The 23,438-nt window shown below is 47.6% G+C and overlaps 2 protein-coding genes across 5 annotated transcripts in view; one reads left to right on the top strand and one right to left on the bottom strand.

Annotated features, from left to right (window-relative positions):
- Positions 1 to 23,438, top strand: part of TEN1 (TEN1 subunit of CST complex) — a 528,532-nt gene that overhangs the window by 375,434 nt on the left and 129,660 nt on the right. The gene's annotated exons all lie outside the window — the stretch shown is intronic.
- EVPL (envoplakin) overlaps positions 1 to 23,438 on the bottom strand; it is a 160,418-nt gene that overhangs the window by 37,837 nt on the left and 99,143 nt on the right. Inside the window, exons 12-14 of the mRNA XM_069654718.1 lie at positions 15,261 to 15,418; positions 1,412 to 1,509; positions 146 to 342 (exon numbers count right to left, since the gene is read on the bottom strand). Of these exons, the coding sequence (XP_069510819.1) occupies positions 146 to 342; positions 1,412 to 1,509; positions 15,261 to 15,418 (453 nt within the window). The remainder of the gene's footprint in view (positions 1 to 145; positions 343 to 1,411; positions 1,510 to 15,260; positions 15,419 to 23,438) is intronic.

Raw genomic sequence — 23,438 nt, 5'->3', positions numbered from 1 at the left:
GGGGCAGCCTGCCGTTTTTACTGGCATGGCTACCACCGATGTTGTAAGGACCCCGAAGGTCTTAATCATCTGCAAAGGACCGGTGGATGTGGAGCAAGAGGTCAAAGGGCAGCAATCAGTGGCCGAGCCTTGGCCCAGCACTCACCTCTTGCTCCTTCAGTCGCTTGGTGAGTTCCTCGGATGGGGCGCTGCGGTTCACTGGGGCCCGGACATGGCTCAGAATCTCCTGCTCGGCCTCTTCCAGCTCCCCATTGATGTCCTTCAGCTTGTTGAGCAGCTGGGCGCCTTGGGAATCGGGCAGCCCTCCATTGACGACGCCGGCTGTGGCATTGCCCATCGGGGCTGCAAAGGCACACAACAAATGGACAGCATGAGTAAGTCGTTCATTTACTGGGGGGTTGCCCACAATTTTAAGGACTCTCTCTCGTCGTGGCTACTTGCCTCTAACAACGTTAGTGGAGCCTCACACGTTGACAATCATTGCTTTGTTAAAAGGCAAATGTTTTTTTCAAAAGTCTCACATCTCAGCCATGTTGACTGTGAGATCCCTAGACAACATGTCCTAATTACACCACTGTCGCTGAGGGAATGCCACAACTCCTTTACGACACAGCTCAAGACTGCACACCAGGGAATCACAACTGGATCTTTCATTTACCTTTGAGGGTATGGAAGACAGATCCACGTCAAGTCACTACACAGTTAGCCCTTGGCCTCGAGCTTAGACTAATCCTGCAGGGTGAGGCCCCCAGATTCTCTTAGCCGCAGCAAGAGGTAGAACATGTGTAGGCCTTGGAACAGTGCAGTCGTGTTTACATTGCACAACTGTTAGTTAATCAGGCCTTAGAAGGCCCATCACACAAATAATGTACATTTTAGATAATCCTGTACGCTCTGCCCCTGATTGTAATGTTATCCCTTGTTAGATAATGTATCTCTTTCAGGCTTGAACCATATTTTTTGATACAGAGAAATGTTGCAGGCTGGACACAAATGGAGGCGCAGTCCCTCCTCTGGCCTTCAAAAGCAAAGCAGTCGCGCAGGTTACACAGTTCTCATACAGCGCTGTGCCTCCAGCAGCAGGCTAAGGCTTCAGACAGCAGAGCCATCCCTCCAGTTTGAGAGGCTACACTGGTCCTGGAGAATACATTGATGCCAATGGCTACTGCTTCAGAAAGCCACATTCTTCAAATGCAGGTCTTATTCAGCCCTCGGCATGCATAGCTCACACAAGCCCATCCCTCAGATCGCAGCACTATCTCTACCCTTAGAGAGGCATTGGAGGCACAGCCCTGACCTAGAACATGCACAGTGCTCTGTACACTGATGTCCCATGCTCTGGCTTCACACCGCAGATGAATCGCTCTGGTGGCTTGTGATAAGGTTCCCAAACGGTGAGCTCATCACATACCCAGCTGGTTGGGTTTGGTTGTCTCCCTTTGGGATGATTTCAGGGTGTTCTGCACAGCAGCCTGCTTCTGCTTCACCTCTGCCAGTTCACTCTCCAGCCTAGGGGGGAAAGGTAAAGGGTCAGCGAATGTGCACGTGCTTGTGTGTGTCTTTGTGCATGGCTTGTCAGTGTGTATGGCTGTTTGTCTTGTATGCCTTTATGCGCATGAGTATAATGTGCATGGTTGTGAATGTGTGTCTATGCAGGTAGGGCTATTTTCTTCGTGAGCAAATGTTTTATGTCTGAAGGCATGTATGCGTGTTGGTGTCTCAGAGGGTGTGCATGTGTTGCTTTGTGTTTGGCTTCTGGCTATGTCTGGTCATGGTCAATGTGCATGCCTTCCTGTGTTTGTGTGGATATGATAGTCAGTTTATGTGCAACAAAGCAGCCATAACGTATAATTAAGTTACAGTACAGGAACAAAGTACAGGCCCCTAGTCAATTTCAAGGGGGAAGCTTTGCCTATAGCGGCCAAATTCAGATAAAGGTTACACAGGGATTCTGAAGCAAAGTCCTATCTTTAACACTGGTTCATATACTTAACATGGAGGGACCACACAGCATCAGGGCCATTATCACTCGCAGCCAGCCAAAAGCAGGTCTGTCTCTCCCATTGATTCCTCGAGAGGCAGAATTCTGGTTGGGTCTATACAGGCCCCACGATAACGCTGGGGTACAAGCTCTCCAATTTGGAACTTTGACTTTTTTGAGTTTGTGAGCTTTTACTCAAGCTATGTCATGAACCAGGAAGGGTCCTACAGCTTTTCTGAGCCCAAATCACTTACCTGTGACATGCATTAACAACATTCTAACCCTTCACAAGATATAAAGTACATTTTCATAAATACCTCAGTTTCGACACTCTTTCATTCACAGTCATCCTGTGTGACCCTGCACTCAAGCAACTGAAGCAGTTGCTGAATCCTTCCCTCATGAGCCGGAGCTCATCCCTCGAGGCCCCGACACTGCAGGAGCAGCGGGCCTGCCCAGGAAGCCATCCCAGATCAGCAGGGGAATTATGGTAAGCGCGGACCGATTGCGCTTTTTTACCAATGCCACCTAAATTCGATTTTCCCATTCACTGCACGAATGCATACTAGCATTCCTAGATGCCCTATCAAGCACCTAAGCAGCCCTACACCCGCCCTGCTTCGTTCGAGCACGTTTTGCCCTGAATCCAGCTCCGTGGTACACGAGGTACCCCCTTCAAAGATGGCCGCCGCATTCTAGGCTACCTCCGATCGGTGCCTGACCAGGCACACAGCAGCAGTCTTGGCCCTCCCGGATTGGCCACTGCAACCACAACCTTTGCCATTGGTCGCCGGTAGGCGAAGCCGGCCCTCTCCATTCAAGGCCCTCGAGGACAAGGCTCGTGCCTGTTACCTGCCGATCCTGCCATCTGCCAGCCCCCCTGCTCCACTGTACGCACTGGCCAAGGTAACACTGTGCAATAACTACGCTCCGCGGAGCGCACGACCTACCTTTAACTTCACCGCACTTGCATTGTTGTTGTGCCCTATGGTCGCCCAGACCTCATTCGCATTGTGTTGTGCCCTATGGTCGCCTAGACATCACCTGCATTGTGTTGTGCCCTATGGTCGCCTAGACATCACCTGCATTGTGTTGTGCCCTATGGTCGCCCAGACCTCATTCGCATTGTGTTGTGCCCTATGGTCGCCCAGACCTCATTCGCATTGTGTTGTGCCCTATAGTCGCCTAGACCTCATTCGCATTGTGTTGTGCCCTATAGTCCCCTAGACCTCATTCGCATTGTGTTGTGCCCTATGATCGCCCAGACCTCACTTGCATTGTGTTGTGCCCTATGGTCGCCCAGACCTCATTCGCATTGTGTTGTGCCCCACCTATATCGCCAATGCCCCCTACCCGCCACTCCTCTGTATATCAGCCTAGCCCTAGCATGCTATTTTGCCTGACTGCGATCATGTTCCCCTTCTGTGTCATGCAAAGTAACACACCTTGCACTGGCAACAGTTACCTAGCCTATAACAATGGTCTAGTCAGACCCGCCTGCCCAAGACACCACCCGATCACCTGCCCTACTCCATTCCTGCCCACCACACCAGCCTTCCTCCCGGATACTAATTCTGCCCATCCCACCCATAGCCATGCACACGCTCCACATGTCCCAGCTAATACTCACCCAGCTGTCTATAAGCAGAACCCCATCAACACGAGAGCATCATGCCCCACCATTGACTACAACACCTCTTCAATAGCTAACCCAACTAACTCCCGTAACACCACCCTCATCCATTCCGATCGGAATACTAGACTTGGCGCCAGAACCTACCACAGACCTAGCAAAAGCCCAGCTAAATCACTTAATAAGACTAACCCTCACACTGTAACACCTATCAACACCATCCATCCCAGTCCTAAAGGAGCTCTTCTAAATGTCCGTTCATTAGTCGCCCATTCCACAGAAGTCGCAGACATTATTCTAACAAACAACCTGGACTTCCTTGCGGTAACCGAAACTTGGCTGCACGATGCTGCAGGTCCATCTCTCGCCCTAGCCATACCTGATAACTACACCATCCTTAGAGCAGATAGACCGAATGCTCGAGGAGGTGGCGTAGCTATTATCTTTAAGTCCACGCTTGACATCAGACTATCCTCTGCTCCCCCACTCAAATCCTGTGAACACATTACAGTCAAATTTCAAACTTCCCCTAAAAGTACCATCACACTGCACTTAATTTACCGACCGCCGGGCCCACCTGGCTCTTTTGAGGAAGACATCACCTCACTAGTTGCTGAAAGCTCCAAACCATCAGCACAAATGATTATACTTGGAGACTTTAATCTTGGGTTTAACGACCCCCTAGACACCCCTGCCACTGCCCTGGCCATGGCACTAGAGGAGCATGGCCTCCAACAACTCTGCTCCAAACCCACCCATTCGAAAGGTAGAATCCTCGACTGGATAACTACCCTTAACTGCAACATTACTATGAAAAATCCCACACAACTTATTTGGACTGACCACTACCTCCTCCCTTTTGACATCCTCACCAGTAATTCAGCTCATAAAAGGCCTATCATGGCACCTGCTTGCCCTACCAGGAAAAAGAGCAGTATCACAGCAGAAGCCCTAATACCCCTAGTGATCCCCACTTTGAACGCACTACCTGCTACAACGGACTTGAACCAATTGGTCAACGTTTACAATGAGTCCATGGCCAATGCCATCGACATCATTGCCCCACTGAAACTACGTAAAGGGATACCCAAAGCGCACCTTAACACATGGTACACCCCGGAGCTCAAAACCCTCCGTCAACAAAAAAACAAACTCGAAGCACTATGGAAATCAGTGCCCTCTGTAAATAACAGAACGAATCTCACTAACATCTCCACCCTCTACAAAAATGAGATTATACGTGCCAAGAAAGAATCTCTCAATACTAGGATCTCCCAGGCAAGCTCTAGTACTAAGGAGCTCTTTAACATACTAAAGGAACTAGAAAACCCCATTACTCCTACCGACTCCTGCACTAAGGATAAACTTTGGTGCACAGGGATCCAGAATGCCCTAGCTAACAAAATCTCAGGGCTCCAAACTAAAATTAACAACAAACAACAACAACTCACTCTTGATCCTACTTCCACCCCCACTCCCCCTCCACTTACTGCCATTAGTTCAGGCTTCACTTTCAAAAAAGTATCCATATTGGAGGTTCAGAAAATTATAACATCCCTGAAACCATCGAACTGCAAGGGGGACAGCTGCCCCGCACAGATTATAAAAGATGCAGCTAGGGATCTCTCCCCTTTTATCACTAAATTAATAAACCTGTCCTTCGCCAATAACATGGTCCCCAGCAATCTGAAACAGTCATGGGTCCTACCTCTACTAAAAAAAACTACTCTCAACCCTGACATTCCCACGAATTATAGACCTATCACCACCGTCCCATTCCTACTAAAACTTTTGGATAAAGTGGCTTATCTACAAATCCAGGACTACCTCGAGACTAATCATCTACTAGGAACTCGCCAATCCGGCTTTCGACCACAACATGGGACAGAGACAGCCCTTGTTGATCTCAAATGCCAGATAGACGAACTCAAAGACAAAGGCAAGGCTGCCATCCTTCTACTCCTTGACCTCTCCGCCGCATTTGACCTGGTCGACCATAAAATCCTGTGCAACCATCTGTCTCTGGCAGCACACTTCTCTCACTCTGCGGTCACATGGATCCAATCTTTCCTGGACAATAGAACCATGCGGGTCTTCTCTCCCCTAGCAGCGGCTGACCCCATCCCCATCACCTGTGGTGTCCCACAAGGATCTTGTGTCTCACCTACCCTATACAATATATTCACCAAGCCCCTATTCGATAAGCTGGACAATCTGGGTGTCACCTACACAAACTACGCAGATGACACCCAGATACTCCTCACCTTATCAGGTAACTACAACAAGGACGCCAAATGGATCAATGAAGTCTTTTCCATCATTCAGGCATGGATGGCCACACATGGCCTGTGCCTGAATGATGACAAGACCGAACTGCTTCTTGTCGGCTCACCTAACACTATCCGAAAACTCTGTCCCGGCTACACTAGCCTCACTATTGACGGTAACACCATACCCATCGCCAAGAGCGTAAAAACCCTCGGCTTCCACCTAGACACGAACACTAACCTAGCTAAACAAATCAACATGACCGCCTCGGCCACTGCCTACACTGGCAAACTTATCAGGGCCTGCAGACCATTGATCTCTCCTAGCAATTGCCTCATCCTAGCCAGAGCTCTCATTCAATCTAAACTGGACTACTGTAATAGCCTCTATGTAGGTGCCAACAAAACAGTAATCAATAAATTGCAAGTCCTACAAAACAATGCACTCCGTGCCGCCCTCAATATTCCCAGAAGAGAACACATCTCCGCCACCAGAACTGCCTGTAAATGGTTGTCCATACAACAAAAAATAGACCTGAAAACTATTTGCCTTACTTACAAAGCCCTTAATCATCTTGCCCCGCCCTACCTCTCTAACAAATTTACACTAAGACAGAACACCAGAACCACCAGATCGTCCAACACACTACAACTAACAGTTCCCAAATACTCCCTCAAAAGAGCCGGCGGATCCAGCTTCCCAGCTCTGGCATCACAACTTTGGAACTCCATCCCACTGGATATTAAATCTACACCCACCTTCCAACCCTTCAGAACTAAGGTCATCTCCTGGCTAATCAACAAATAACTGTCCTACCACATATGTATGCACACCCTATCTCCAATTTTACTTATGTTGTTTGACCACTATTATCTATGCATTTCTGCCTTCTTGTTCAGCTCTCCTATGACTTATTACTACTGTACCATTGTCTGTTATTTGTAACCTGATGTTCAAAGCGCACATATACCTCTGGGTCAAGAGCGCTATATAAATAAATAAACAAACAAACAAACAAACAAACTCTGCTGTACCCTGTTCCCTTCCTGAGGTGGCCTTGATGTCATGACAACAGGCAGGACCCACTGACGAGTAAACGAAAGCTTAAGGACTGTCTGTTTGCATAGGTTTAGACGGTGACCCCATGCCATGAAGACAGGGTGAGGAGAATCCTCCACCCAGGACTCAGTTAAGAGAATACCCCTTTCAAAGATGAGTGGACAACTATTAGTCATAGTCAACGCTCTGCATGTGGACAATAAAGGTGCAGGCGGTAACCACCTTTTTATCCCCACACTAAAGATTGCAGTTGCCAAACACTAGAATTTCACTTGCGCATTGTGCTCAGCTTATTCATTCATCCGTAGGGTTAGTGGCAAGAGACAGGGTCTGATTGGTGGTTGCTAGATGATAACTATAAGTGTGGCCTGGATAGGAAAAACCAGCAACTAAGTGTCTAATACTTCAGGAAGAGGTCGCATGAACCTTGAAGTAACCCTTATAGACAAGAGCCACTCCACCCCGGTACCACGAGAAACATTGGAACTGAGGGTAGCAGGGGTAGGAGAACGGTAGAGAAAGGGATAGACCAGGCGCTTTAGCAATGTTCCTGTTACTGACATAAAACACCCATGAAGAGAGATACAATTGAGAAGGACAGAGTTGGGAGAGGTAGTTATCTGACATTAAGAGGAGGACACTTGAGAGGCACAGGCTTGCAACTGTGTTTTAGAAATGTGCAGGCCATATAGGTGAAGCAGTGGGGACAGGTCCAGTAGTCTTCTCGTCTGACTGCACAAACGGGTAGTGCAATGAAATGGGACATATGTCTGTGTGGAATTTGTAAGAGGGCTGTTGAACTGAGGTAGATGAGGATAAGGGGTCTCTGAGCTGCTGCTGAACCAGCAGCCAACAAAAGAGACAGCAATGGGCGGACTGAACGGTGGCTCCGAAAATGGTATGCGCTGCATAGCACTGGATGTTACCACCCTAAACGGCATTGGAACACAATGGTTCCTAGTGTGCTGGCAGCATTCTATGCCACCACAAAGACGCTAGAAGTCCCCCTGTACATCAGCAAGCGCAGCACCACCACTACAATGAGGAACACCTTGATCAGCGGTCAGAGTTATATGGCCTCCAGAAATCAGGCTCAGCGCATGACTGCTAGGGGAGTGCACGAGTGTGCACATTTATAGAGTGCATTATGCCGTGTACATCATTTTGAGGAGCATCCATGTAGCAGTTTTGAATAGACTCATTTCGAGAGCTTCTCTGGACCCTTTGCATCTTTTGAAGCATGTCAATCTTTGGGGGAGTTATTTCAAAGGCTGGGTCTCGATACCTAAACTTTTACTTCTAAGAATCTTGGTCAAATACCTTGAGCTAAAGCATAGGATATACCGGGAAACCAGGTTGCTCAGGTATAATGATGTAATACCCGACACGCCAAAGCAGCTCTCGTACCTTTTTGGAGATACACAATTTTCTCCTAGTACAATTGCTTGCCCTGCTCTAACTTGAGCATATTGGCTCATGCCTTCGCCAGCCCAATGTACATGGCGTTGCAATAAGAAAGGCCGGAGTTCATCAATAATCACTATTTGTGGTTTCACTTCAGAAATAAAAGGCAACATTTTTGGCTGTTTGCTCATTTAAAAATGACAATTTAATCTTTACTGGGTTAACTTGAGGTTTAAGAAAAGATTCCTAATCTAGGGTTATCCTACTCCTTTGGTGGAAATGGAGATTGGATCCCCAAAATATTCATAGGTTTCTCATAGTGCAGCTTCAGGCTGAGAAGCCAAGAGGTCCAAAAACAAAGATCGTAGTCTTCTCCAGGTCCAAAAACAATGATCCCAGTCTTTTCCAGGTCCAAAAACAATGATCACAGTCTTCTCCTCGTTAGATGGCACCGAATTCAATTCAGCCACCAGTAGGCACAAGTTCATATTAACCAGTTATTTTTTAGGCAATTGGCTGGCTGGAAAACATATTTGCATGTCGCTGGTGTACTGATCTGCATTATTTAGCCAACCAAATAAATATTAAAGTGAATGGAAGGACCCTGTGGCACCCCATAAAGGAGAGACTGTGCAGCGGAATGATTACATTTCCCCTACCTACCCACTGGGGAGGATTGGCTAAAAGATTACCACCCATTTTAAAGCTTCTTAATCGACCCCTCCCATGTCATTCTTTCTGTTGATCAAAATTTGGTGGTTCACTGTGTGGAAGGCAGCAGACAGGTCCAGCAACCTCATCACGGTCCATTTGCCCCAATCTCCTGCCACGAGGATAACCTTCCACACTCCAAAGATACCTATTTTGGGTCCATGTGCTGGTTAAAAACCAGATTGCACTGGGCTCCACTGCAGACCGAGCAAAGAGCACAGACTTAGACAAAGAAACGATTTAAAACAAGTAAATGATTTTGGAAATAATCCAAGAAAGTAACCTCTGACTGATGGGTCAAGCAAGAAATACTTTCTGAAGTTTACATTAGTTCTGGTTTCCATAATCTGTCCTCTTATTTTTGTTTTCTATCAGCACTCCCAATTCTAGAATTTATCATTGGAGTATGGGACATCTCAAGAATAAGATGCGCCTCTCTTCATATAATCCTAACTGTTACCTGCACTGGGTACTGTTGCAACAAAAAAAAAACAATTCATTTTACAATGCCATGACGTGCCCCTGAAAGGGGAAGATGCCCTTATGTGCTCCGGAAAGGTCAGTAGGCTATAAAGAGCCAATCACACCTTACATGTGACAGGCTCTAGTCCAGACGGACTAGCCTTTTACCGGAACAGGCCTTTTACCAGACCTTCATTGGCACTAGCCTGACATGTGATGAGCTCTTCTCACTAGCCTCAGAAGCACTGGCCTGTCATGTGACTTACTGGCATACTAAGTAATCTCCCATGCTAGCACATTCCGCCCCACTTCCTCTGGACTCGTGGAATGTCCTCACCACAGAGTGGAGACCAGACCATTTCTCTACAGCAGCCAGAATAAAAAATCAACATCTATGGAAGCCTGGGGGCATGGGCTGTGGCCATGTCCATATCCTACAAACCTCCTTTCCCTCCCACCGTCACCCCTTCCTCCTTTCTCTGCGCAGGACCCTTGACGGGTGTTTCTGGTACCATGAGTACTTTACGCTAGGCCTTGCAGGTGTTCCTCTTTGGGTTTCTACTTTAGGGTCTATTTTAGGGTCCTTTTGGCTTCTGTGCCTCGTTTTTCTCAGTTCATGCCACTAAGTATTGGTTTGAAAAGTTCAAGGGCTGCTAGGCATAGTTTTCTAAATTTGACCTGCACACTCTGTGGCTTCTGTGCATGGGGCAGGTGCTGATGCAGATTACTTCAGGTGCCAAAGTCCTGCCTGTGATAAAACTTTAGATAGCCCACCTTGGATGAAGAGGTGGACACCCCGTAGGTTTAGCCTGAACTACACAAAGGTTTGGTAGCAATGGCTGAGCAGCCAGGCTTAGTCTAGGAGGAAGGAGGGCTGTAGTAAGGCACACAGTACTCAGATCGTACACTTACTTCAAGGAGACACTTACACACTAGCAGTTCCATACAAATAAGCTTTTGGTTTATATATATATATGGAAGCTTAAAATTTTTAAGTAAGGTAAGTACTATCCCACAGTAGCATTAACCACAGAATATATGCAATAGAAAAGAAGGATTACTTTAGAACCCTTAAAGTTTTAGAAACTTCTGAAACAAGTATGCAAACTATAGACCAACTTGTATACTTGACTTAACAACTGCTTCACCAATCTTAAGAAGTGGAACCCTATTCTTGGTTAATCTACAGACTCGGGGGTCGCTGGTGGTCCAGTGACCAAGGACAGAGGAAGGAAAAGAGGGTAAGCAGCAAACAAGGCAGAGTTCATGAAGAGTTCTTTAAGTTTACAGGTAAGTAGCACAAAGTGGCTTTCGTATAGAGCATAAAGGGTTGTCCCCCCCAATGTGGCTCAATGGAGGCCTAGAAGAGGGTGCTAGTAAACACAGGAACAACAAAACAGGCCCCAGGTAAGTATTAGGGGCTGAACAGTATATTATCAGTGAAGAAGCTAGTGCAGCTGGATGGTCCCCATGGAGAGGCGACAATAGACCCCAATCGGGTTTCTTGGTCTTGACAGCTGAAGAAAAGAACTTGCAATGGATCTGATGGTTGCTCTTGAGTAGTTGTATTCACAGCAGAAAATCTTCACAGCACTGACTTGTTGGCACCTTTTTCAAGGCTCGGTTGAAGGACAGTTGTGCGGTAGACTTTGCTCTGGTTCTCAGTCCTCGTCTCAGCTGAGGGGACTTTCAGGAGTAGGATCCAGCCTCTGTAGTTCCAGGAGGATGCCTGCAAAGTTTCATATGAAACTGCACTTTGGTTGATGTTGCACCGCAAAATGGCACAGGACCCCTGGTATAGGTGAATTGCGGGCTCTGGAGGTCCCAGCTCTTCCATGCAGGGTGCAGAATGCAGTTTGTCTAGGGACTGGTTAGGCCCACCAGTCCAAGAGAGGAAGTCATCTTCTTTGGAGCTTCCCTGTCGCACAGAGGTTGAGGTCGGTACTGCAGTGGTTACTCAAATGGCTTTGGCGGTCGTTGGATGTGGCTGCGGATCTTCTTCTTTTTCTTTTTCTTCTTCTTCTTCTTTTCCAGTGGTGGACTCTGAGTTTCTGCTCCAGGCCCCTCGTCTTTTATGCAGGAAAACTGGCTGAGTTCACCAATCACCAGACATGCATTAATTCAAACTTTGGATGGGGCAGCCAGCCTCCCAGCACAAACTGGTTCAAGGCAGGCACACTGCAAGACAAAGACCAGGGGAATTTCGGTCACCTCCCACACTTCCTGTCCTTTCCCATCAAAGACAAAAGACCCATCTGGACCTCCCCCACCCAAGCAGGCAGAAGAAGACTCGAGTAAGAACAAGACATAATGAATGAACAGGGCTTATAAAAGTACCCCTGTGCCCCTTCCTGCAGCTGCAAAGGCAGACCGCGACAAAAGTCCACAAAAAGTCGTGCAAAAAGGTACACTGGCACCAGCCTGTCAGACAAACTTGTAGCAGTAACTAAAAGTTACTGGAAATGTGGGAAAAGGGGGACAATGTTTCCCCTCAGCACCCCAGATAAGGTGGGGTGTGCTGATCTCCCAAAATAAAGTACAGGAGGGACATAAGGGTGTCCCTCTGTCTGTTAACTTATGTTAACACAGGTAGAGTAAAAAGGAAAGCTCAAGGAGCTTCCAGCAGCACTGCACAGGAAGTGCTGCATGGTGCATTAATAAAATGTAGACGCCAGAAAGCATGGAGGAAAGGCTAACTACATTAAAAAGTACCAAAAAGAGGTAAAGAGTGCTCCCAATGTTAGAGTTTATAGTTCAGCAAAAAATGCTGGAGGACTCACAAAGTGGGCAGAATGACACCCCAAAAGGAAATTCAACCTAACGCTCACACTTCAAGCACTTAATGGCATGGAAGAGAAATTGGGTGAGTTGCAGTCTCCATGCTGCTATTTTCATTTGCACCCTTACTGTTTTAGTTGTTCTTGGCAGACACACCATTCCGCCCCCCCCTTATTGCTTCTGGGGATGTCCCTGAGATGCAGAAGCAGCCTAAACCTGATACCTATAGTAAGGTTCTGCCATGGACTATTTCTGGTTAAAAAATCTATGTGTGCCTTATGCCTAAGCTCACTGGCCAGTAAGTACAGCAAGGTGCACGTACAGGCAGAGGTTCAGAAAGGTCTAAATGCGCCCCGGGGCTTCGATTCTGGCAGGAATTCTAACCAGTCTCCATTTCAAGGCTCCATAAGGAGATTGCCCTATTTCTTATATTGAGGACTCCCAAGCAGAGAGGACTCCAAGTTTTCACAGGCCTGTAAGGGTTTTCCTACAATAGCCCTCAGCAGAGCTTTGTGAGAGCTGGAAGAAACGCTGCTGTAAGCTGGTCCAGGGGCTAAGTAGTACTAAGATGCCATTGCAGGATCACAGAGGTGGAAGCGGATCCTCGCAAAAGAGCTCTGCAGGTGGTCATGGGCCTAAGGAACAGCAGCAAAGGGCTCTACAAGGCACTCCAATGAGAAGCGTTGGGGGCTGAGAGATGAGTCTGCTCTCTCACTGGGGAGCTGGACTTGCCAGCCATGACTTTGACTGAAGGCCCTAAGCTTGAGCAGCACGCCAAGTACTCTCATCTGCTAGGGAAGAGTTGAAAGAGTCCTCCAAGGTCCGGAGCCCACTATATCAAGACCCGGTGGATCGACTGGCAGTGGCCTTTGAGCCCTCTGCTGGAGCAGCCTGGCATATTCCATACCCTGTTTGTCAAACAACATAAGATAAAACAGCATCACATTCAAGATAGTGTCCGTGACCCAGGTTATAGTATTTCTTCACTTGCTCGCTGTCATTGACGTCAAGGACACTTACATTGTGCGGTTCCCACATGGGGTGTGTACAGTTCATGGGAAATGACCTTGCCCTTCAGTACAGGGGCGTTAAACCTATGAATGGCCCCTATGCTCTTCACTAGAGTGATCATGATGACTCCGGTGTACCTATGCTGGCAGGGTTTTCATATCTACTCAGACCTGAAAAACCGGCTAGCGCAAGCATCCCTTCTGCAGGCAACGTCCGTCCCGCCCCCCCCCCCCCGAAACTGTCTGTCAGCTGGCAAATGTATTATTATTGATTTGAAATCAGGATGTTGAGAAGCACTTGCACAGTCTTTCGTGGTTGTTTCCTCCCATTATGCCGCTTTATCCCATTTGGAATGTGAATCTTATGCACTATGTCTTGGAACACAAACCTATTCCATCATGGCCACCGCTGACGTGAAGTTCATCACATTGAAGACTGTTTTTTTTTGTGGATGTTCAATCAGCATGACGCGTTTGAGAGTTGCAAGCATTTCTGCCAGGAAACCGGAAACATAACGTTGTGCTTAAAGTGCACCTTTCCCTTGGAATTGCTTTGCCAACTCTTTTTCTGCACTTGGCTTCGACCTCTGACCGTGCCCTGCTTGCATTGAATTTACGAAGGGTGCTTCAGCTTTGTATGGAACACACCAAGGAGCTCTGTGTTCCTGATAGACTATTTGTGAATTAAGGGAGTGCCCACCATGGCAACGCAGCAACAAAGGCTTGCATTGTCCAGTGGGTGGCGGCTTGAACGACCTCAATGAGTGGCCTGCCTCCTCTGTATAGCATGCGTGCTGATCCCATCAGAGCAAAGGCAGCTTGACTGGTGTTTTATTGCCATGTACCTTGATGGGAGCTCAACTGCTGATGCACAGTTTGCCAAGCAGCACTAAAGAGTCTGTTAAATTAGGTGCTTTTTTTCTCTCTTTAATTCCTGGATAATTTATCACATGAGTCCAGAGGAAGGGGGAGAGCGAATATCAGCATGTACAAGTTACTAACCCTAGTGACTCCCGCAGCCTCCAGATGGCACACCTTCCTATTGACCATCTCTGTGATAAGATACTCCTTTGGGGGCAATGGCAGAGAGGAAGGGAGAAGTGAAGCCTCTGTGTGGTAAAAGCGGTGGCATAGACTTACGTGAGAGGAGGCACGCCCCTGCACAGGGACTCCCTAAGAAGAAAAATGCCCGGCTTTTGACTGTTGGGCTTTGAACTCTCTGATATCACACAGGAACTGATGTTGACCAGCACCAATCCCCTCACCTACAAAACTCTCCCTCCAGAGAGAGCGCGGTGCATCGGGAAGGCGAGAGGGCCACAACCAATAGAGTGGGACAGGCAAGGCAAGAAGCGCTGGGCCAGATAGCTGAGTGGACCTCTGGTGACGGGCCGGCAGGACTTGATGGATGACGCAGGGACTTGGTCATAAATATCAGCATGAACGAACCACTGAGACGAACATGGGCCGACATAGTCTTTTGCTGGGATCACAGCAACCAAGACACCATTGACGAATGACAATGCTGGGCCTGGACACCGAGCCAGCTTTTGTGGACAGTGGTTTACATAGGTAGTCTTCATCGTCGGATGAGAACAGGGGAACACAGGAAAAAACCTCAGACAAGGTTACCCCTTGTGGTGCATCTACTGACCACTGAGGCCTGTTGATTCAGTGGGCTGCACGAGAACCTGAGCTGGTTGCTAACATTAACACCATAATAAGGATGCCTCAGCCACCATGATATGGATGTCTCAGCCACCACGATATGGATGCCTCAGCCACCACGATATGGATGCCTCAGCCCATCTCCCCCTTCCCTACTGAAAGCTCATTCCTTCGGAATAACTTCACAGCAAATCCTAGAAATAATGTACTCTAAACGATCACGTTTCCTTCTGCCCCCACACACACAACATTTTCACATCCCTCTCTGTCTCTTGCATTCCCTCACCTCTTCAGCCGATCCATGGACTCAGAGCAAGGGGGTGCGATAATGAAACAAGCAGCCGGCACCACTTTCTTCTCCCCACTGTCGGGACTCTCCACCACCCAAGTATCAGTCTTGCTGTTGTCCTTCAGCGAGTATCTCTCCCCCTTGAAGAGCTGCAACTGAGACAAAAAAAAGAGGAATATACATTTCAGATCACTGTACCTGTACTGCCAATCACTCCCAGCACACAGCTGATCTCTTGTCCAGGTTCCAAGAATATAACTCTTTAAATGCGGCGCGCAACAACTAGCAAACAGGAAGATCTGAAGACTTCTGTTTAGGTCATTGGCCACTGATAGACTTGAAGGACTGCTGCAGATTATGTGTACCTTTAGCAGGGCAGTAATTGTTGAAACAAAATCCCGATTGCTCTATCATTCAGTCCAACACTGCCCCAGGCTCCCTTCCTTCTGGGTGGCTGCAAGCTCTTGGGGGAGAACACTCTTGCAGGGGCATTGGTATGGTCTTTTTAGTTTTGGCCACAAAAGTGGCAAACTATTCTTTTATTTCCATGAAAAATGATAGGTGATAATTGTGCGGTAGTCATGAAGATCTAAAGATGATGAGGGCCATGTCGCTAATGAACTTCTATGAGGACATTTGATTGTTCATGATCTGTTCATGGTGATGTTTCTTCTTTCCCTAAAATTAATAAAGCAATGATGTGTTTAAGAAGTATGTTTGTACCTAGGCATTTGAAGAGGAATACAGTAATTTGGCTCTCCAAAAGTAGTCTTCTGTTGATCCCTAAGTGCATGGAAAATGCAGACGTTCCTTCCTCCAGTGTCTTTAGGATCTCAACCCCACGCCTCCCCACCTGCCCTCCCCATGTCACCCACTTCCATGGCCCTGTTGCTAAAGGCAAAGAGACTGAGAAAGTGCAGGAACATTGCATTCTTACGCTGCAGACGCATCCTGCAGTGCCACGGTGCAGACCGGGAATGCAGCAACCTGCTGGGCCCTTCATACAGACTTTGCACGTCAGCCATGGGAGAGGAGTGGACTATATCTGAGGACGTGGTCTCTCACCTGGAATGAGGGCAGGACCTGTAATGAATGCCATTATGCAAGTAGATAGGCATGTGTTGACATCCTAGAACTGGTGTGGGTACCTGGGCTTTTGATGACAATACATGGCACCACATTGAGTACATGGGCATGCTATGGCAATTATCTGGCAATGGCGTGCTTACCCGAGTATCTAATGGTTATACCTGGAAATAGTGAGAGTAACTGGATGTATAATGGCAATACCTGGTAATGTTCTGAGCACCTAGGCTTTTGATGGCAATATTTGTATTTGTAAACAGATGCTTCACGGGCGTGTGGCGTGAGACGCATTATAAGAATTAAAATAAATAAATAAATAAATAAATAAAATAAATGCTGTACATTAGAGGAGAAGGTGGTGTGACGTTGGCCAGTAGGTTGAGTGGAATACATTAGTACAGAGACCAGGGACAGGACATGACACAAGACAAACAGTAGTCTCAGTGGACTCAATATGAATACCTCGCTATACAGAGTTTGGGAGGGGTGCAAAAGTGATGGTAAATAGAAAGTTCACCATTACTGCTCAGGGAGGATTTAAAAGAGTGGACGGTAGTGGAGCTTTTGAAATTAGACGTATGGCGTTCCAGTTGTGTGGGGCAAAGAGGGAGGGGCAAAAGGATGAGCTGGGAGGTCGGGGAACAGAGGGATTAGTGAGGGTGCAAGTGGAGGTTCTGTACAGGAGAAGAGCTGTCATCCAGGTAAAGGGGTGCAAGCCCATGTAGAGGTTTGAAGATGAGGGTTGAGACATTGACTAGGAACCTGTTAAGATGGATTTTCCGACCCATTCCTGGGGGAGCGTTCTGAGAGGTCACTCTATTATAGTGAATGGGGAAAAGACACTAAGATCTAGCCACACTCAATTAATGTCAGTTCTGAGATGTAAGGAATTGTGGGGGTATTTTAATGGTACAATGATACACACAGAGAGCACTCAATATAAATCAAATTAGATGGTGAAGTAGAATAATATACTATTAATCAGGCCATATACACACTATATGCAATGACAATAACAGGTCAGCAGTACTACCAACCTACTACTATTCCCAAATATACATTCACCACGGGTGACTTTACTAAAGAACACATACACTTTTCTTTTAAAACTGTTGGAAATTATTCAGTTATGAAACACAGAAAACAGTAAAGCAAGTAAAACAGATAAGTAATTAAGAACTATTTGAAATGCAAGACAAGTATTGTCAAGCAATAGAAGCAGTATGAACCTGCCTTATAACAATAATGTCCCAAACATGTAACAAGTCCTTCTCTGCTAAGGTCAGTAGGCCTAGTGTCCTTAAGAGTCCCAGGTCCCTAGAACAAACCTGTTCAGGAAGTCAGAATTCTTTAGAAGTGAGGAAACAAGTTTTGGCAAAGCCAACAGAGATGTAAATTGTTCCAAGGTAAGTACTAAAGATTAGGGCTCTCCTCCCAATCCCACTATGCTAGGGGAAGCCCTGGGGGATACTTGGTTAGAACAGCAACGATCATGACCAGGCAAGGGAGAGGCAGGGTCAGGACTTTGCACCCATACAGCCCTAAAGCGGGTGTGGTGGTGGAAACAGCTATGGAGGCTCCTCCACCTTAGTCTGATTCCACTAGAAATCACCCCTCTCGTTCCTAAATTTGCTGTCCCCACTAAATCTGATTGTTGGTACAGTTTTAGTGTGACCAGGAGTCGCAGGTCCCGTGATCATTTATGGCATCGGGATTGAGTCCACCTACGTGGCATTTACAAACTCTGTCGAGACAATTATGATACTGTGCAGTTGGATGAACCATGCACCCCAAGATGCAGACCACCACGATTCCAAAGATGACAGGAGATCCTTAGGACATGATGGAAGTCGGCAGCCATGAGGAACACTGTTTTCAGGTGGTGGCAGGTGACTTAAATGGCGAAGACAAAGAAACTGCTCTTAGAAGGCAACTGTAGGAGTGCTGTTCTTAGGCCACAAGCTGGAGGCCTGCAGAGTTCCAAGGCGAAACTTGAAATGGCAACTGATGCACGGCAGAGGCCCTGGATAGAGCTGGCCAGCCCACAGGATGGTCCCGGGTCACTTCCAAATACTCCAGGGGGCATGATCGGTGCGTTGGGTTTAGGACTGGTTGGTCCCACTAGACCAAGGGTCAAACCACCAACAAGAGTCTCAGGAGATCAATCCGCAGAGGCAGGGCTTCACCAGGACTTGGCTGGAGGCAACGGTCATCCACGGGTGTACAACGGGCTGCATCTCCTTGTAGTAGACTTGAGTCCAGCAACAACCTGAAGAATGCCTCCAGGAGTCTTCCTTGCATCCTAAATTCAGGGTTGCCCCAAGCCCTCCAATGGAATGGATCTGCACCATTCAAACTGGCAAGAGCTGTCCAATCATGGACAACCTCTTACCCCACATCTGCCCTGCAGCAGACATACCCCTGGCCAGAGTGTGGATTGGGACCAGACAGTTCAGCTCCCACCTCTGGCCAGAGGCTCACACTGTCGCTTTGCCCAGGAAAGTCGCAGCTTTGCCTGAGAAAGTGATTTCTATATACGGCATTTCCTGACCTGACAGGAAGAAGGCTAGAGGACAAGATGGCGAAAGCACAAGGTGAATTACACGTGACACAGCTATGGACTTATGCTGTAAAATGCAAAAGTGCATGCATGAAAACGGAACTACACAGCCGAAAAATATCCACTTCCTCCAGCCTGTCTTGGGACGCATCACGAAAGTAACAGAAATGTTACTAAAAGAAAAAGAAAAAGGGATGCAAATTACCCTTACCGAGCCTCAACGTAGGGTGATGCATGCAGCTTTCAAACAAAACAAGACATTTTGCAAAGACAGCGCCCTCCTGCACTGGTAGCCTTGGGGACTGACCATTGCTCCAAAAAGAGATGAGCCAAGAAAGTAAAATAAAGCAAAAAGGCTTTTCCTACCTTCAAAGGTCAGGACAGGAAGCAAACAATAGCAAAACTTTGGGTGGGTTCCATTGATACCAATGGCAGGAAAGCCGCAAAAATAAAAACAAACCCTAACAGGAGCAGTTTTGTATGTAGTGCAGGCAGGCACGCAGGCGGTGAAGGTAAGTAGGGGTAGAGTAAGGCGACTGTAGATGTTATGCGTGATGAAGTAATTTGCCATGCTGGGAGAATGAGTAGAGGGGGAGGTCCCGGAGGAGTGTAGCAACTCGGCACAAGAGTTAGTTTAAGGGTTTTGGTAGAGCGGTAGGTGAGAAGAGGGCAGATTTGTCTGACATTAGGATGTCACTGCTAGCTGCTGTAGTTATAGTTGTAATGAAGTTATTACGTTTGAGAATGCTGTCAAAAAGGACACTGAGGTTGCATGCCTTTGGAGAGGGGAAGAAAATGTCAGGAGGGAATGAGATCAGTGGGAGGAGAACAGACCATTCATTGGCAGCATTAAGGTAGATTACTTTGCTCTTCAAAGTGTTGTGCTCGAGCAAATGACGTGTCATCCAGAGGAGGATAGAGAGGCAGGCAGTGATGCGTGCAGAGGGCAGAGCCTTGTGGGACACGGACAGGAGGGATGCCAGGTCTGAGGTAACTGCATTCCAGGAAGAAAGAGAATGAACAATCAGAAAGTTAGGGAGCACAGGGACCTGAATTTTAAGGTTCATGAGGGTTTGTAGGAGAATGGGTTGGTCCACCATATTAAAACCAGTCAAAAGTAGGATTAGAATAGAAAATAGTTTATTATAGAGGGGTAAAAGGATTTGTGACAAGGGTGATGGCTGCTAATGTAGAGTGATGGCTTTGGAGTCCAGACTTCAGGGGGTCAGGGAGGTCATTAGCATCTAGGTAGGAGGAAATCCTGTTAAAGAAAAATTGTTTAAGGAATTTAGAGTAGTGGGGGATGGGAGAAACAGTCTGATAGCCAGGTTATTGGTAGTAGCAGAGGGCTTCACAGGGATTGAAAGGACAGTAGCTACCTTGAAGCAGGCCTGAAAGACTCCATATGAAGGAGAGATGTTAAAGAGGGAGGAGACGTAGGATCAAGTGTTGGTAATATCAGGTAATGCCGTGAAGATCTGGGCACTTGATGGCAATACGTGTCAATGATGTGAGTTCCTGTATATTTGATTGCAGTAAATGCCAATAGTGTCAGTACAGTGGCCTCTGTTGGCAGGATCTTGGACATGTTTGAGTCTCGGAACATGTGAATGCCGTACCTGGCAATGGTAGGAGTACCTATAGAGCTGGGAAGGTAGTTCAGGGGCAGTGTGTGTGCCTTGGAAGCAAGACAACGCAGAGCAACACAGGTTCCAATCCTGGTTCTGTACTTCGAGAATGGTCTTTGGTATTAAGCGCGTTATAAAAGATGAATTAATTAATGGCAATAATAAGATAGGATTACCTGAGTTATACTAGTGTAGTCATGGGAATCTATTATCAGAATTTCGGGCAATGGTCTGAAAAACTGAACATTTGCTAGAAACAACTGGCATTATTTACCATGGCCGTGAAAACCTACACATGTGATGGAAATTCTTGCAATGCTTTGAGCACATGAGCATGTGAAGACAATGCCAATCATTAGCACCCGGCATGGGGGAGCCAGCAATCAGGTTGCTTGAAACGTGGGCTGAAACCTACAATCTCAGCCCGCGTTCAAAGCCGCCTGACGGCTGGTACCCCGGCGCGATATCCCCCATCCTCTGTCCCTCCCCCTTTTTTTCTTATTTTTCCCCTTTTCCCACGACCCCCTCCAACCCCACATACCTGTTTGTTGCTGAGGTGGAGGCCGCCACCGCAGCTTCCCTGCTTCTCCAGCCGCTATGGAAAGGGAAGAGTGGCACTGTATGGAGCCCCGCCTTCCCTTTTCATGGCGGCCATCTTAGCTCAGTATTTTCAGTCATTGAACGGGACGTGCAAGGTGTCCCTTTCAATGACTGAACATACTTTTTTTAGCACCCCGGGTTACCGCTTTGGTAACCAGGGGTGCTAATGACCTTAAGACCCCGTTACAATGGCTGGAACGGGGAAATAGCCCTTGCTTTGCTCAGGCCAGTAACTTGTTCTGCCGGGCCGTTACCCCCCAACCCCGTGCCAGCCCTTGGAACGTGGTTTTAACACCATAATTATGCAAGCACCTGGGCGCATGATGTCAATAACTTGAAATGGTGTACATAACTGGGGGGAGGGAGGAGCGGGGGTTATGGTAGTGCCTGGCAATCGTTTAAGTACCTGGTATTTGATGACAATATCTGTCAACATCCAAAACAGGTTCACTATACTAAAGCCAAAAGTATGATTACATTATTTCTGGTGTGCCCTGCCCCCACGCTGTCATCAGCACAGTGAAAATGGCAAGTAATCATGTTCCACACATTCAATTTCAACACTGCACTTCCCAATCCCCTCAGAGATGCATTGACCAAAACCCTGATTTTCCATCTTCATGTCTGTTATAAATTCACAACTTTTGCACAGCCACCCATCCAGTGGCTTCATGGTGAATACGTTTAAATGTTTGAAAAATAACCTGTCGTGGGTGTCTGGACACCTGAGCATTTCGGTATCCAGAAACTTTGCAATGCTTATGCGAACCCCAGTTGCCTGTGAGTCGATCCTCAGAGGGTCTTGTTCAGGTGGCGCACGAGACCAGCTCTTGCTTTACCACCCATTCCTTCAAAACAGGGGGAGCAGATGAGCAACGTTTCCTTCTGTTGCATCGACCAGTCATAGATGCACCAGCTCCTGCTTTTGGTTCTTTCTAGGTTGGACTATTGTAACCGCCTCTTTCTAAATCTACCTGCTTCTACTCTCCCCCCTCTGCAACTAATCCAGAACAGGACTGTGAGACTTGCCCCTGGCCTCAAGTCCTGAGACCGTATCTCTCCAGCTCTGAAATCACTCCATTGGCTCCCAGTGGATGCAAGGATTAAATTCAAAACCCTCTGCATTGTCCACAAGGCTTTCTGGGGCCTGGGTCCAAAATATCTTCAGCTATCCCTCCCCTCTCGAGCCCTTTGCTCCTCTCCCTCTAACTCGCTCAGGGTCAGCCATTTTTCAAAGAAACGAGCTGGGGGTAGATCACTGTCTGCGGCTGGGGCCTCCCTCTGGAACAGCCTCCCTGCCACTCTAAAACTCGAGGAGAACCATCTGCGGTTCCGGAAGCACCTCAAGACCATCCTCTTTGCTTCTGCCTTTGCTCCCCCTCTCCCCTGCTGATCTGTTCTCTCTTGGCACTGTGCACATGGCCACCCTCTGTCCTCCGGGCCCAGGTACCTGCTCACCCCGCCACCCTGCCGCACTGCTCCTAGGCCACCCCTTGCACTGGAGTCTGTATCTGTACCCATACATTCCCCCCTTTGTTCTTCCTGCACTTAACAGACTTACCCTGTCTGCTGCCTTAAACCTAGCACTTGCCACTTGCCGGCTGCACTACCACTGTTGCCTCTTATTTATTTATTTTATTATTATTTATTCTGTTTCTCCTTTGCTTCGCACTTTCCACTTCTCCCCCTTCCATGCACTTTTCCCCTCCCTCGCTCCCATGCACTTGCACATTCTCAATGTCACTGGGCCTAGTAAGATCGTTGTTTTTACTTATTTATTTGTTTTGGTTCTCCTCTGTTACCCTCCCTTGCCTTGTCGCGCTCTGAAACACCTGTATATGAGCGGGACATAAATAAAATATCAATTCAGTTTTCACAGGAACTCAGCAATACACTGCTTGGGCATGGAATGAGGTCCTAAATTCGCGTGATGGTGATGCATTGCAAGATGGAGCACCCTGACAGACAGTCACTGGGTTGTGAATTCTGCGGTGGGTTCCCACGCTGCGGATTTTCAGCCCTGGAATGTTAGCTATGCATGCAGCTGCCTGCCTCCTGTGAAAGGAGCCTTTGGCATATTGGCAATGGCCTGTATGGCAACAGATAAGCGAGTGCAACGCGTGCAACTGCACCAATCCATCGTGATAAAGCTGGCCGTGGACTGCCCTTCTCCTCTCTCCGCATTATCACCAACTGGATGCAGTTTTCAACATATAATCGCATAAGGCCCTGCTGGTTCCCAGTTTAGAGAAAGCTCCCTCGGGCAGCGACTTCAGTCCTTGGAGGGACCCTGGTATCGCA

The sequence above is a fragment of the Ambystoma mexicanum genome, chromosome 3q (genome assembly GCF_040938575.1).
Source record: "Ambystoma mexicanum isolate Mex_15411 chromosome 3q, UKY_AmexF1_1, whole genome shotgun sequence".
NCBI lineage: Eukaryota > Metazoa > Chordata > Amphibia > Caudata > Ambystomatidae > Ambystoma > Ambystoma mexicanum.
Note: the sequence above shows the minus strand (reverse complement) of the source record. Positions and strands in the feature narration are given on the sequence as shown.